The sequence below is a fragment of the Equus przewalskii genome, chromosome 7 (genome assembly GCF_037783145.1).
Source record: "Equus przewalskii isolate Varuska chromosome 7, EquPr2, whole genome shotgun sequence".
NCBI classification, from domain to species: domain Eukaryota; kingdom Metazoa; phylum Chordata; class Mammalia; order Perissodactyla; family Equidae; genus Equus; species Equus przewalskii.
Window position 1 is genome coordinate 20,820,797 of NC_091837.1, and position 12,827 is coordinate 20,833,623.

At 50.3% G+C, this 12,827-nt stretch overlaps 1 protein-coding gene across 1 annotated transcript in view; it reads right to left on the reverse strand.

Annotated features, from left to right (window-relative positions):
* Positions 1 to 12,827, reverse strand: part of OAS3 (2'-5'-oligoadenylate synthetase 3) — a 51,174-nt gene that overhangs the window by 23,846 nt on the left and 14,501 nt on the right. The window contains exons 13-16 of the mRNA XM_070628025.1: positions 12,201 to 12,376; positions 11,628 to 11,866; positions 10,568 to 10,715; positions 237 to 311 (exon numbers count right to left, since the gene is read on the reverse strand). Of these exons, the coding sequence (XP_070484126.1) occupies positions 237 to 311; positions 10,568 to 10,715; positions 11,628 to 11,866; positions 12,201 to 12,376 (638 nt within the window). The remainder of the gene's footprint in view (positions 1 to 236; positions 312 to 10,567; positions 10,716 to 11,627; positions 11,867 to 12,200; positions 12,377 to 12,827) is intronic.

The following is a 12,827-nucleotide window of genomic DNA, read 5'->3' on the forward strand; positions in this document are numbered from 1 at the left end:
ATGACAACAGTACCTCTCTCGTAGGAGCAACGTAAGGATGAAATGATACCTGCAAAGCACTCGGAAGGGGCCAGCACATGGCCGAAGCTTTATGAACGTTTGTTAAGCAAATAGCATTTTACAAGGGGTAAAGGTTGTCTTTTGAGCCTCTTTCCCTTTTTCTCTGTTCTCAGTGGCCTGGGAACTCAGAGTCAAGGAGAGCAGCGAGGAGAAAGAGACCCGGGGCGGGGACTGACTTGCTCAGGGACGCCCAGCAAGGCGAGGGCTGAGCCACACTCGGGTTTCACTTCTGCCACTGAGCAAACACAGGTCTGGGGGTGGGGGGTGGGGGTGTCAGCGGCTGGGAGCTGCTGTGTACTCAGTTCCTCGGTATACGTGTGGACACCTGCGGGGCCTCCTCAGGCACTTAGCCCACCCAGCAAGGAGGGAAAACAGGCCCAGGCGCCCCCAGGTCAGAGGGAGACAGATGGATGGGCAGCGCTGTGACAATGAGACTGACTGAGGGCTCCCCCCGGCTGCCTCTGCGCAGCCACACTAAGTAATACAGAAGACAAAGGTCTCTGCGGTGTGGGAAGAGGGGCCCTTCTCCGCTGTGATCATTAATTTTGTGAATCACCTTGGCTGGGCCATGGTACCCAGATGTGTGGTCAAACATTATTCTAGATCTTTCTGGGAAGGCATTTTTTTAAAGATGAGATTAATATTTAACTCAGTACACTCTGAGTAAAGCACATGACCTTCCATAATATGGGTGGGCTTCATTCAATCAGTTGAAGGCATTAATAGAAAAAAGTACTGACCGCCCCTGAGAGAGAGGGTAGGCCACCAGCAGCTGGCTTTCAGCCTTGAGCGGCAGCATCACCTTGTCCCTGGGTCTCCAGCCCCTCAGCCTACCCTGCAGAATTTGGACTCGCCAAGCTCCACAATCACGTGAGCTCATTCCTTAACATAAATCTCTCTCTCTCTCTGACTTTAGATACATCCTATTGGTTCTGTTTCTCTGGAGAATCTTGCCTCCTACACTTGCCCGATAAGGGTCCTTCCTTGCCCTTATCTGAGTTTTACTGCGACACCTAGAGGTAGACTGAGCTGAGGCCATAAGCCTCCTTTTCTAGATGAGAACATGGTGCTCAGAGAGGTGAAAGGTTTGCCCAAGGTCACACAGCCAGTAAGTTGTCTGGCTAAGATCTAATTCTACACTACCTGATTGCAAAGCCTGTGCTTTATTTCTTATTATTTTTTAAACACTTTATTTAGAAATAATTTGAAACACAGAAAATTTGCAAGATGAGTACAAAGACGTTCCTTATGTCCTTCACCCAGATTATTCCACCACGTCTGCCCCTTATTCTCTCTCTAGGCACATCTTATCAGTATTATTATGGCTGAGTTCCCAGATACCCGCGGCCCTGACGTATACACAACCTCCTCCATTGCCAGCATCGCCCACCGTACATTTGTCACAACTGATGAACCTGCGCGGACACACCATAGTCACCCAGACCCCTTACTCTTAAATACCTCAATGTGGATCCCCTAAGAACATGGGTATCTTGTTCTGTAAACGGAGCAATGATCTGATTCAGAACTTTAACACTGACATAATGCTATCATTCCTTACAGCATGTATAACGAATATATTCTTACCTTCAAATTTTCCCAGTTACTCTAACGCTGTTCTCCGTAGCATCCCCTCCGTCTCCCGCCTAGGGTCACATGTTCTGTTTAGTTGTCATGTGTCCCAAATGGGTTCCCTGGGAAGCCCCTGGGAAAGGATGATGGCTTTTTGGAGGAAATTCCCTGTGGTGTAATTGTCCATCCTTGACGCATCCTCATGTGCAGATTGAGTAGTTCCCTGGTCTGTGGCCCATCTAGTCTGCCCCCAGGGGTGCTATATTTTATGACCAGCTCCTTAACTCTCTGTGGGTCAGGCCCTCCTGGCTGCCCCTCAACCCCACCACTCATTAGGAGAATTGTGTCCATCCGTGGGTAAGAGTTGCCTTGTGGCTGCTATTATCTCAGGGTTCTACCATCCCCAGTACCGTTAGGGAGCTTATAACGGCATCTTCTACGGAGGAGGCCACCCAGCCTCCTTAGTGATGCTGGGTCCTCTCACTGGCCTAGTCCTTATGGCCTCAGTAAAGGTACATTCTCTGCTTTTCCACAGAAGATAATTGGTGGTGTGTCTGGCCTTGGATAGCATACCCATCCCAGCATGCCTACTCCTCTGAGCTTTTAATCCCATCTTCCACCATCTCCCATAGCAATATTGGTATTTGATCTCGCTCAGCACAGGCTCCCACTTTCCTCATTCTTCTAGGAGCTTTGCTGGCTGCAAATTTGCACTTTCTCTTGCAGTCCATCCCGGCATGTGAAATCCTGAATCCCAGCAGGGGACTTTCAAATCAATAAACTTCCGCATCCAATTACACTGCAGGCCCTGGATCGAGCACCATTGGGTCCACTCCTACACATGCCCACCTGACTTTTGCTGGTACACGCTGCCAGGGTCTTATGGCTATTTGGTTTCATTTGTCCCCAGGTATTTTTTTATTTCTTCTTTGAATTCTTCATTGATCCAATAGTTGTTCAGTAGCATGTTGTTTAGTCTCCACTTTTTACTTTTTATATTTTATTTATTTTATATATATTATATATTATTTTATATATTATTTATATATTATATTTATTTTATTTTTATATTTGTGACTTTCCTAGCTTTCTTCTTGTAGTTGATTTCTAGTGTCATACCGTTGTGGTTGGAAAAGATACTTGATGTAATTTCTGTCTTCTTGAATTTATTGAGACTTGTTTTGTTTCCCAACATATGTTCTATTCTTGAGAATGTTCCATGTGCATTTGAGAAGAATGTGTATTCTGCTGTTTGAGGATGGAATCTTTTATGTGAGTCTATTAAGTCCATCTGGTCTAATGTTTCATTTAAGGCCAGTGTTTCCTTGCTGACTTTCTGTCTGGATGATCTAACCATTGATGTAAGTGGGGTATGAAAGTCTCCTACTATTATTGTGTTGCTGTCAATTTCTCCCTTTGGGTCTGTTAATAATTGCTTTATATATTTTTCTGCTCCTAAGTTAGGTGCATATATATTAATAAATGTTATGTCTTCTTGGTGGATTGTCCCATTTATCATTATAAAATGTCCATCTTTGTCTCTCCTTATCTTTTTTATCTTGAAGTCTACTTTGCCCGGTAGAAGTATGGCTACACCCACTTTCTTCTGTTTACCGTTAGCTTGGAGTATCGTCTTCCATCCCTTCACTCTGAGTCTGTGTTTGTCTTTAGAGCTGAGATGTGTGTCCTGGAGGCAGCATGTTGTTGGGTGTTGTTTTTTAATTCATCCAGCCACTCTGTGTCTTTTGATTGATGAATTCAATCCATTTACATTTAGAGTGATTATTGATATATGGGGGCTCAATACTGCCATTTTATCTTTTGTTTTCTGGTTGTTTTATATTTCTATTGTTTCTTTTTCTTTGTGTTTCTGTCTACCATTTCAGTTTGGTGGTTTTCTGTGATGTGTTTCTCAGTTTTCTCTTTTTTTATGTTTTGTGACTCTGCTTGAATTTTTGTTTCATGGTCACCATGAGGTTTGTATAAAAGATCTCATAGATGAGATAGTCCTCTGCTGAGAGCATCTTATCTCTGTTTGCCTACGCAGGTTCTGTCCTTTTCCTTCTATATTTTTGTTGTCACAAATTGTCCCTTTTTGTATGGTGAATTTGTTACCAAATTGAATTGGTTAAAGTAATTTTTTATACTTTCTTTCCCTTTAGTCTTTATGTTACAATAGTGTTTTCTAACCTTTTCTGATACAGAGTTGCAGTTTTCTGATTCTGTCTGTCTATTTATCGCCTTGCTCCAAGCTTTGTAAACTTTTGCCTTTTTGTTTCAGGTAGGAGGTCTCCTTTCAACATTTCTTGTAAGGCAGGTCTTAGTGGTGACGAACTTCCTCAGCTTTTGTTTCACTCCCACAGCCTTTATTTCTCCTTCATATCCAAAGGATAACTTTGCTCAATAGCATATTCATGGCTGACAGTATTTATCTTTCAATATTTTGAGTATATCATTCCATTTTCTCCTGGCCTGTAGAGTTTCTGCTGAGAAATCTGCTGATAGCTTAATGTTGGTTCCCTTGTAGGTTGTTTTTCCCCTCGGCTGCCTTTAATATTCTTTCTTTGTCATTGACTTTTGACAGTTTCATTATCATGTGTCTTGAAGAAGGTCTTTTTGCAATGAGATAATTGGGTGTTTTATTAGTTTATCGAGTTCTGTCTCCAGGTTTGGGAAGTTCTCAGCTATTCTTTCTTTAAATAAGCTCTCCACTCCCTTCTCTCTGCCTTCTCCTTCTGGTATACCCATTGTCTTTATGCTGTTCTTTCTAATGGATTTGGATAATTCCCATAGAATTTTTACATTTTTTAAAAGTCTCAGTTCTCTCTCCTCTTCTACCTGCATCATTTCTAGGTTTCTGTCTTCAAGCTTGCTAATTCTCTCTTCCATATGGTCTGCTCTATTTCCAAGGCTTTTCAATGCATTCTTCATCTCCTTTATTGATTTCTTCAGCTCCAGAATTTCTGTTTGGTTCTTTTTTAGAGTTTTAATCTCTTTGGTAAAGTATTCCTTCTGTTTATTGATTTTATTCCTGAGCTCACTGAACTGCCTTTCTGGGTTTTCTTGTACTTTGTTGAGTTTATCATGGCAACTATTTTGAATTCTTTATCAGTTAGATCACAATCTCCCATGACTTTGTGCTTGGTTTCTGGAGAAGCGTTATTTTCTTTTTGTGATGCTGTGTTACTGTGGCTTTCTGTGGTGCTTGCTGGGTTGTTCTTCTGCTGGTGCATTTGTCACAGTGAACACTTTTCTTACTTAGGTGCAGCTTTGCTTGTTTTGATTCTAACTATTCAGCTGATTGGAGATTAGAGGGCTTTCTTTTGTTCTCCAGTAGGTGCTGCTGTGGCACTAGTTTTGGCTTCTCTTCCCTGAGCTGCCTCTGGCTGTGTTTGAGGATCAGCACGTTCCACCCTCCACTGCCCCTGTTAGGGGTGTCGCCGGGTACTTGGCACTCTTGCCTCATCACGTGTACTTCAGGGGTCACTGACACAGGGCTGGTGTTGCTATGGTTGCTGGCTTCACTGCTGGGGGTCACAGCAATGACTGATGCCTCCCCCATGTCTGAACAGAATCACTGTGGTCAGAAGCGCCACCATGGTGGCAGGGGAGGGGGAGGGTGGGGGAAGCAGGGTTTGTGGGCACTGCCTCTGCTGTTGTTTGTTTCCTTTTGGCCTCAGGTGTCACTGCAGTTGGGAGGTTCGAACATCTTTGCCTCTGCTGCTGCCCACCAGGTTCTCTGGGGCTGGGGGTCCAGGATCCTGGGTACTGCCCCTGCTGTTCCCCCAGTTCACCTCCTCTTTGTACCTTCGTGTATACTGATGTGTGGGTCTCTCCAGCATCCTGGTGTGTTGGCCATGTAGCCTTCTTGGGTTAGGGATGTTCAACTAGCTGTAGATTGAAGGGGAGAGACAAAGGGATTCTCCGACACTGCCGTCATGCTCACATCCCTATGGGTCTTCGGGATACAAGTCCTTCCCTCCCTTCTCAGGCCCAGCACATCCTCAACTGGGTTATTTCGGGACGTAACATTAGTCATAGGCCTAGAGGGCAAGAGGGAAGGTGGGCACAGGTCTTACGGAAGACAGGCCTCCACAGGGTCTCTAGGTGAGGGGTGAGGGACTAGCTTTTAACAAGAAGGGTGGGTGGGCCATTCCTGAAGCTCAGAGGAATCTGGGGATTCAAGATTTTCAGGAGCTTCAACTCTTACGTGCCCCGTCTATGAGTCAGGGTCCCATTCTTTCCCAAGCTAGGTCCTGACCTTGTTTAGCAGACCTGATTATTTTGAGAGTATATAACTTTCTTTCACACCCACTAGGATGGCTATAATCAAAATGATGGACGATAAAAAGTGTTGGCAAGGATGTGGAGAGACTGGGACCCCCATTCATTGCTGGTGGGGGCATAAGTGGTGCAGCTTCTGTGAAAAACAGTAAGGTGGTTCCTCAAATGGTTGCACCTAGGCTCACCATGTGACCCAGCAATCCCATTCCTGGGTATTGCACTTGAGATAAATGAAAATATATGTCCACATAAAATCTTGTACACAAATGTTCATAGCAGCATTATTCACAGTGGGCAAAAAGTGGGAAAAATCCAAATGCTCATCAATGGATGAATGGAGAAACAAATTGTGGCACATCCATACGGTGGAATATTACTCAGTAATAAAAAGGAATGAAGCCTAACATACGCTGTCACATGTGAAAACACTGTGCTAAGTGAAAGAAGCCAGACCCAAGAGGTCATGTATTGTAGGATTCCCTTTATACAAAGTGTCTGTGGTAGAGACAGAAAGCAGATTCACGGTTGCCAGGGATCAGGGGGAGGTGGCTGGAGGGAATGGGGAGTGAGCCCTGAGGGGTTTCGGATTTCTTTTGGGGGTGATGAAAATGTTCTGGAATTAGTGTGATGTGTACACCTTGTGACTTCGCTCATCTTGTGAATATACTAAATATAAACCTTATGAATATGCTAAAACCACTGAATTGCACCCTTTAAAAGGTGAAATTTATGGTATATGTGTTATCTCTATAGAAATTTTTTAGGGGGCTGGCCTGGTGGTGTGGCGGTTAAGTTCACGTGCTCTGCTTCGGCGGCCCAGGGTTCACCAGTTCGGATCCCGGGTGTGGACATGGCACCGCTCATCAAGCCATGCTGAGGTCATGTCCCACATAGAAGAACTGGAAGGACCTACAACCAGGATCTACAATTATGTACTGGGCGAAGGGGAAGGGGTTAGAAAGAGGAAGATTGGCAACAGACGTTAGCTCAGGGCCAACCTTTGAAACAAAAAAAATGTACTGACATACAAAACTTTGAAAAAAAAAAAAAAAAAGAAACTTCCCTTCTTGGCTTAAAGAAAAATTTGTTTTTAGGTAAAAGTTAAATTTAAAAACAACACAACCCTTTCTTTGGAGCCCCGCCTCCCTTGCAGTTCGCTCCTGGGCGGGGGCCTCACTTCCCTGCCCGTCTGGCTACAGGGGGTAGAAGGAGCCTCAGGCGCTCATTCTGGGCTTTCAGTTGCTGGTTGATCACATTTAGCTTTTCGTTTTTTTTTTTTTACCAAGGTCATGGCAGGTGCCACCCAATTCCACTGGCCTGTTTATTTATGTGCCACTGCCAAGCTGTTTAAATACTAGAGATTTCGGTGTATGTTTTAATATCAGTTAAGGCTAGTCCCTCCTCAGAGGTCTTTTCCTGTTTTTTTGCGTTTTCCTAGTTTTTCTTGGATGTGTATTTTTCCATAAGAACTTCAGTGCCAACTTGTCTAGTTACAGAGAAAAGTGCATGTGGCTATTTTTGGGTGATCATTGAATGCATAAGTCAACTTAGGGAGAACTGACAACTCCCTAAGGGTGTGGCTGCATCAGGAAGACCCCAAAAGTTACAGCGGAGCCACTAAGTCAATCCCAGGGGCCACTGTCAAAGACCAAGCGGCTAGAATAAAGTACGCCCCTGCTCCGATCGCAAGACGTCCTCTCTGCCCGGCCCAGGGGACCACCTCACCTCTCTTCCCACACACTCGTGCCCCCCCGTTTCCAACCAGCTCACAATTATCCTAGCTCTACAGCCATTTCGAGAGGGAGGCCTGGAGTCCATGTGGTGAGGATGGGAGTCCCCACATTGGGATCCACCCGGTCCACCCAGGACGAGAACTGAAGGCTCGCAACGTGCAGGCTGAGTCCCCATCTGCTGCCAGACACATGGCAGAGCAGGTCTCTGCTGCCCACGGGTGTTTCCCCCGAGTTCTCGAGACAGCGCGGAGCAGCAGCCGGGGCTAACACAGAAGGTGTAACTTGGGGTCCTGAGAGCTCCCGTCTTAGGTTCCTGGCCAGTCAGCAAGGTGAGTTTAAGAAGACTTTATTAACACCCATCCAGCAGCAAGAGCAACACGGGGATGGAGGCGTACATGTGGCTCGGGTCGTGGGGGGTCTTCCCGAGCCTCACCCACCCCAGACCCTGTGGGCTGAGCCGAAGGCGGAGGACTGGCTCCCTGTGGAGCAGAGCACGGCTCTCCATCCCTCTCTCTCTCCAAGAGGATGATGGTGAGGGGAGAGCGCTTCCTCCCGTCCCCTGGTCTGCATCCCTGCAATGCATGGGATGTTCGTGTCTCCCTGGATCCCTATGTTCAAACCCTAATCCCAGGGTGATGGTGTGAGGAGGTGAGGCCTCTGGGAGGTCATTAGGTCAGGAGGGTAGAGCCCTGTGAATGGGATTAGCACCCTTACAAGAAGAGGCCAGAGGGCTGGCTAGCTCTCTTCCCACCACGGAAGACACAAGAAGTCTGCAGCCCGGAAGAGGGCCCTCTGCAGAACCCCACCGGGCTGGCACCCTGACGGCAGACTTCCAGCCTCCAGCACTGAGAGAGACTATAAGCCACGCAGACTGTGGTACTTTGTGACAGCAGCCCGAAGGGACTAACACAGCACCTGACCGGCAGTGCCCAGCAGTGGTCCCGAGAGAGTCAGACTGTCTGAGATACTCCGGAGGGCAGAGAGGGGATATGCAGTGGCTGCTTTCTCTGTCTCCTGGCCCTCCTTTCTGGGATGGACCACTCCATCACCCACCCAAAAGATGTTCCCAGTGCAGCTGCGGGGGATGCTGGCCGGACCCTGGGCCCAGGCACTGGGCATCCATTCCTCCCTGCGCTACGTGGGATGGGAGATGAAACATTCGCCTCTCAGACTCCCCTGCAGCCAGAATTCTGGCTGTAATTTAAACTGTGCTAAAGGAAGGAGGCAGAAGCCATCTTCTGGCAGCGCTGGCAGCTGGCAAGTCCTGAGAGATGTTTGTGGCCGCTGAGCCCTTGTTCCCGGGTCTGGGCCCCAGCGCTGTGGGTGTGTGGCAGTGGGGCGGCTGCAGTGGCGTTGGCAGAAACAGCAGCTTCCTGACCTCTGAGTCAGCCACGGTGATCTGATCTTGAAACCAATAGTCCAGCGGTGGCCCCTGCCTTCTGCTCCTCTGGCAGAGTTTAGGTGGGTTTAGGTGGAACCCCTTTCTGCTTACGATTCCTGGAGTACTTTCTGGTTTCTGTGCTGAGCCCTGACTAAGAGGGGCACCGTTGTTGGACTGGAGGTCTGGAGTGCCTCCTGCATGGACCTGGTAGATTTGTTCTGGAGGCAGAGAGAAACAGGCTGAGCACCGTTGTTCGAGCATTGGCTCACGTTCAGTTGAGGATGGAGGATCCCATGGGTGGCATTCCAGTGGGTCAGGAGAGAAGACAGAAACCCAGAAAAAATTCAGTAAGACAAACAAGCCATGGCATCGAGATGTACAAACTGGGGGAATGAGTGCAACAGGAAGGGTGAAGAAACCGAGGTCTCTGATGAGAAGGGATCCAATTAGGTGTCCAGTGAGAGGGACCGCATGGCGTGCATGTCCCCGTCTCCCTCTGTGTATGTGGCAGACAAAGCTAGCTGATCTGGGCATGCTCCCCTGCTGGCAGCTGAGCTCAGAGAGCTCCTCAATAGCCCAAAGATACACTGTAGGCCTGCGAGCACCTTCTTCCTGCATCCAGGCCAGACACTGCCAATCAATCACGGCACTCATGCCACCACCTTCCTCTACTGCATCCATGGCAGACATAACCAATCGATTAGGTCACTCTTCCCAGCTATGTATCCATTCTTCAGAATCCTTCAGAACACAGGGCTCCAGGCAGCCACGACCAACTGATAGTGGCTGACAAACGAGATGAAAACTCTGCCATCCCCGTGAAAAGTTCTTGGACTGGGGAAGAAGGCAAGGCACTGGGAGGCCAGGGATGGGTTTCCGCAGGAGGAAGGATGTGAGCCCGTGTGGATGGGCAGAGAGAAGTCAGGGAGAAAGAGGCCGTTCACAGCAGGGGTGGGGTGCAGTGTAGGATGCAGCAGCAGCTGCCTGAGAACAGAGAGTCACGAGGGTGATGGAGAAGCTGAGAACCCAGGCTGGGGCCGACCCACGGACTGCAGGGTGCAGGGGAGTGTGTGAGCCGGCGAGGGCCCATCTGGTCCCAGGTGGTGCTCGATGAGACTGAGTCAGGTGGGGAGAGCAGAGGGGCCACTCGGAGGTGGGAAGGGCTGGGAGGCTGGGCTGCGGAGGAGGCAGACCCACTGATTCAGTCTCGCTGTCTCTCACACACTCACACACGCATGTGGCAGGTGACCCTGAGTCTCCCCAGGGCAAGGGCTGGTGTCCATCTGTCCATCTGGTACGACCACTGACTTTCTGGGCTTCACACCGCGGCCTGGGGAGGGTTATAGAAGACGTTGGTTAGCCCTGACCTTCCTGGAGAAGCTGAGACCCATGGACAGACAGGACATGGAGGCCGGGGGCACACCCGGGGCCAGGACTGGGCCCTGCCCCTTTGGGAGCAGACATGCCCCTCCCCCGCCCACATTGCCCCCCCCCCCGCCCCACCAAGGGAGCCCCTGCTGCCCCACAGGTCTCTCACCTTCACCGGCCATGGCTGGATGGGGCTGCCATCCCTGCCCATGCAGCATGGGGCAGACATGCAGGCCACAGCTTCCTTGGCCAGCAGGTCCCAGCGGGCATTGGGGCCCAGGTTGCCTGTCGGGTCAGCCGGATCCAGGATGATGGGCCTGCAATTTCCATCCAGGGTCAGTCTTATTCCTGCAACTTTGAGGAATTTGGTTGGCCTATTCTAGGGTTGGTTGGACTATTCTCTTCCCTCACCAACACTCTGCAGTGGGCAGGGACAGGGCTCGTAGACTCTTCAGGGCTCTGGACACACGCTCGAGGGCAGGGAGAGAAAATAAGCCACACGTGGTCCAGGTCTCCCAGCGGCATCCAGGGCAGACATTACCAATCAACAACAGTGCTCAGGCATGCTCACCCCTTCTGGACGCCAAGCAGGCATCCTTAATCAATCACAGCACTGGTTGCGCCCCTCTCCCTTCCTGTGTGGGTGGGACACCTCGCTGACTGAGCAGGCAACTCTTCTCACTGAGCCAAATCACAACCTCAGAGTCTTTCTCAACACATCGCTCAAGGAGCCATTGTCCACTGCCTGGAGGTGCCTCAGGCACTTGTGAAAGCACCTCTGGTACCTCTGCACCATTTCAGAGGCAGGTGAAATCCCCAAGAACGAGATATGCTTATGTTCTCTGAGGGTTCGCAGGTGGGGTTGCCAGATTAAACAAATACCAGTAGAGGATGCCCAGTTCAACTGGAGTTTTGGATAAATGAGTAAGTTTTTTTTTTTTCAAAGCATAAGTATATCCCAAATATTGCATGGGACATACTTATACCAGAAAGTTTCCCACTGTTTATCTAGAATTCAGATTTAACTTGGATCCTGCATCCCACTGGGCCACCCTGTTTACAGGTGACCAGGAAGCTGGCTGCCTGTCCCTCAGTACTGAGCACCACTGTTAGAAAGGAGCTCGGCTCTAGAAAGAAGACTTTCCTGCCTCTGCTCCATGCCCTTAGGAGGCGGGGAGGGAGGGAGCGACCCCGGAGCTGGGAACCCGGGCATGGAGGGTGGCCTGGACCTGGGCTTCTGAAGCTGCAGTTTCAGGAAGTCTCTGACGGTCTCGTTCTCGTTGTCGTAGTTGACAGTCCAGTAGACACAGAGCTGGCGGTACTGGCGGACCAGCTCAAGCACGGTGCGGAAGCCCTCGGCCATGCTGAACTGGCAGTCGCACCCGCCCTGCTCCCAGGCATACACAGTCAGCAGCTCCAGCCCGTGCTGGGGGGGCAGCGAGCCCCTCCCCTTGGGCATCTTGTTGCACTGGGACACAAGGAGACAGGGGATGTGTTGGTCCCTCCCGGCAATGAAGAGGAATGGGAGGGACCCTTCCAGAGTGGGCAAACCCCACCCCAAACTTCTGTTGGGCACCTCCGTGTGCCCATGCCATACGGTCATCATCCCGTCAAATCCCACGGCACGGTTATGTCAGCCCTATTGCACAGATGAGGAGACTGAGGTCCCACGGCTGGGAAATCTCTCTCTCTCTGCTCCACCAGCCCAGGGTTCCGGCCGGGGCCGGGCCCCGCATCCTCCCGGGACAGCGCTGCGGAGGGACAGCCCGGCCGCCGGCGGGTGGCCCCGCACCCCTGCGAACCTGCTGGTACCAGTGCTTCACCAGTCGGATGAGGCTCTTCAGCTTGGTGGGCCGGGAGCTGATGAAGTTGCGCTGCAGCTCCGTGAAGCAGGGGGAGTACTCGCCCGCGTTGCTGTAGCTGTGGATGAGATCCACGTAGACCTGCGGGCGGGGCCGCGAGTCCGGGACCAGCTGGCCTGCAGGGGGGGAGGAGACCACCATCACTTCACTCCCTAGGGTCCCCGTGGGGCCAGCTCAGGAAGGACTTCTTGAGATCTCCTGCTGGGCGTCTCCCTGTGGGTGGACAGGACCCAGTGGGAGGCCCGGGGGTCTTTGAGGGGGAACACAGGCCCGGCATGAAATCCTTGGGGGGGGGGTCTCATCCCCTTTGCTGCCCACCTTCAATGCACCCGCTTCCCCAGCAGGAGGACGTCTCAGCTGGGAGCTGACCTTTCTTTAACGCCTGACACCTGCTGGTCTCTCTCTGACAAGGCAGAGCCTCTGCAGGGAACACAGCGGGGGGTGGGCAGCGCTGGCGTCCCCGGCTGGTCCCTTGCACCCGAAGGCACCCCTGATACCCAGCTCCCGCCCTCTGAGCTGGGAGCTGAATAGATTCAGATGCATTTCTGGATGAATCTCTCCCTCGCT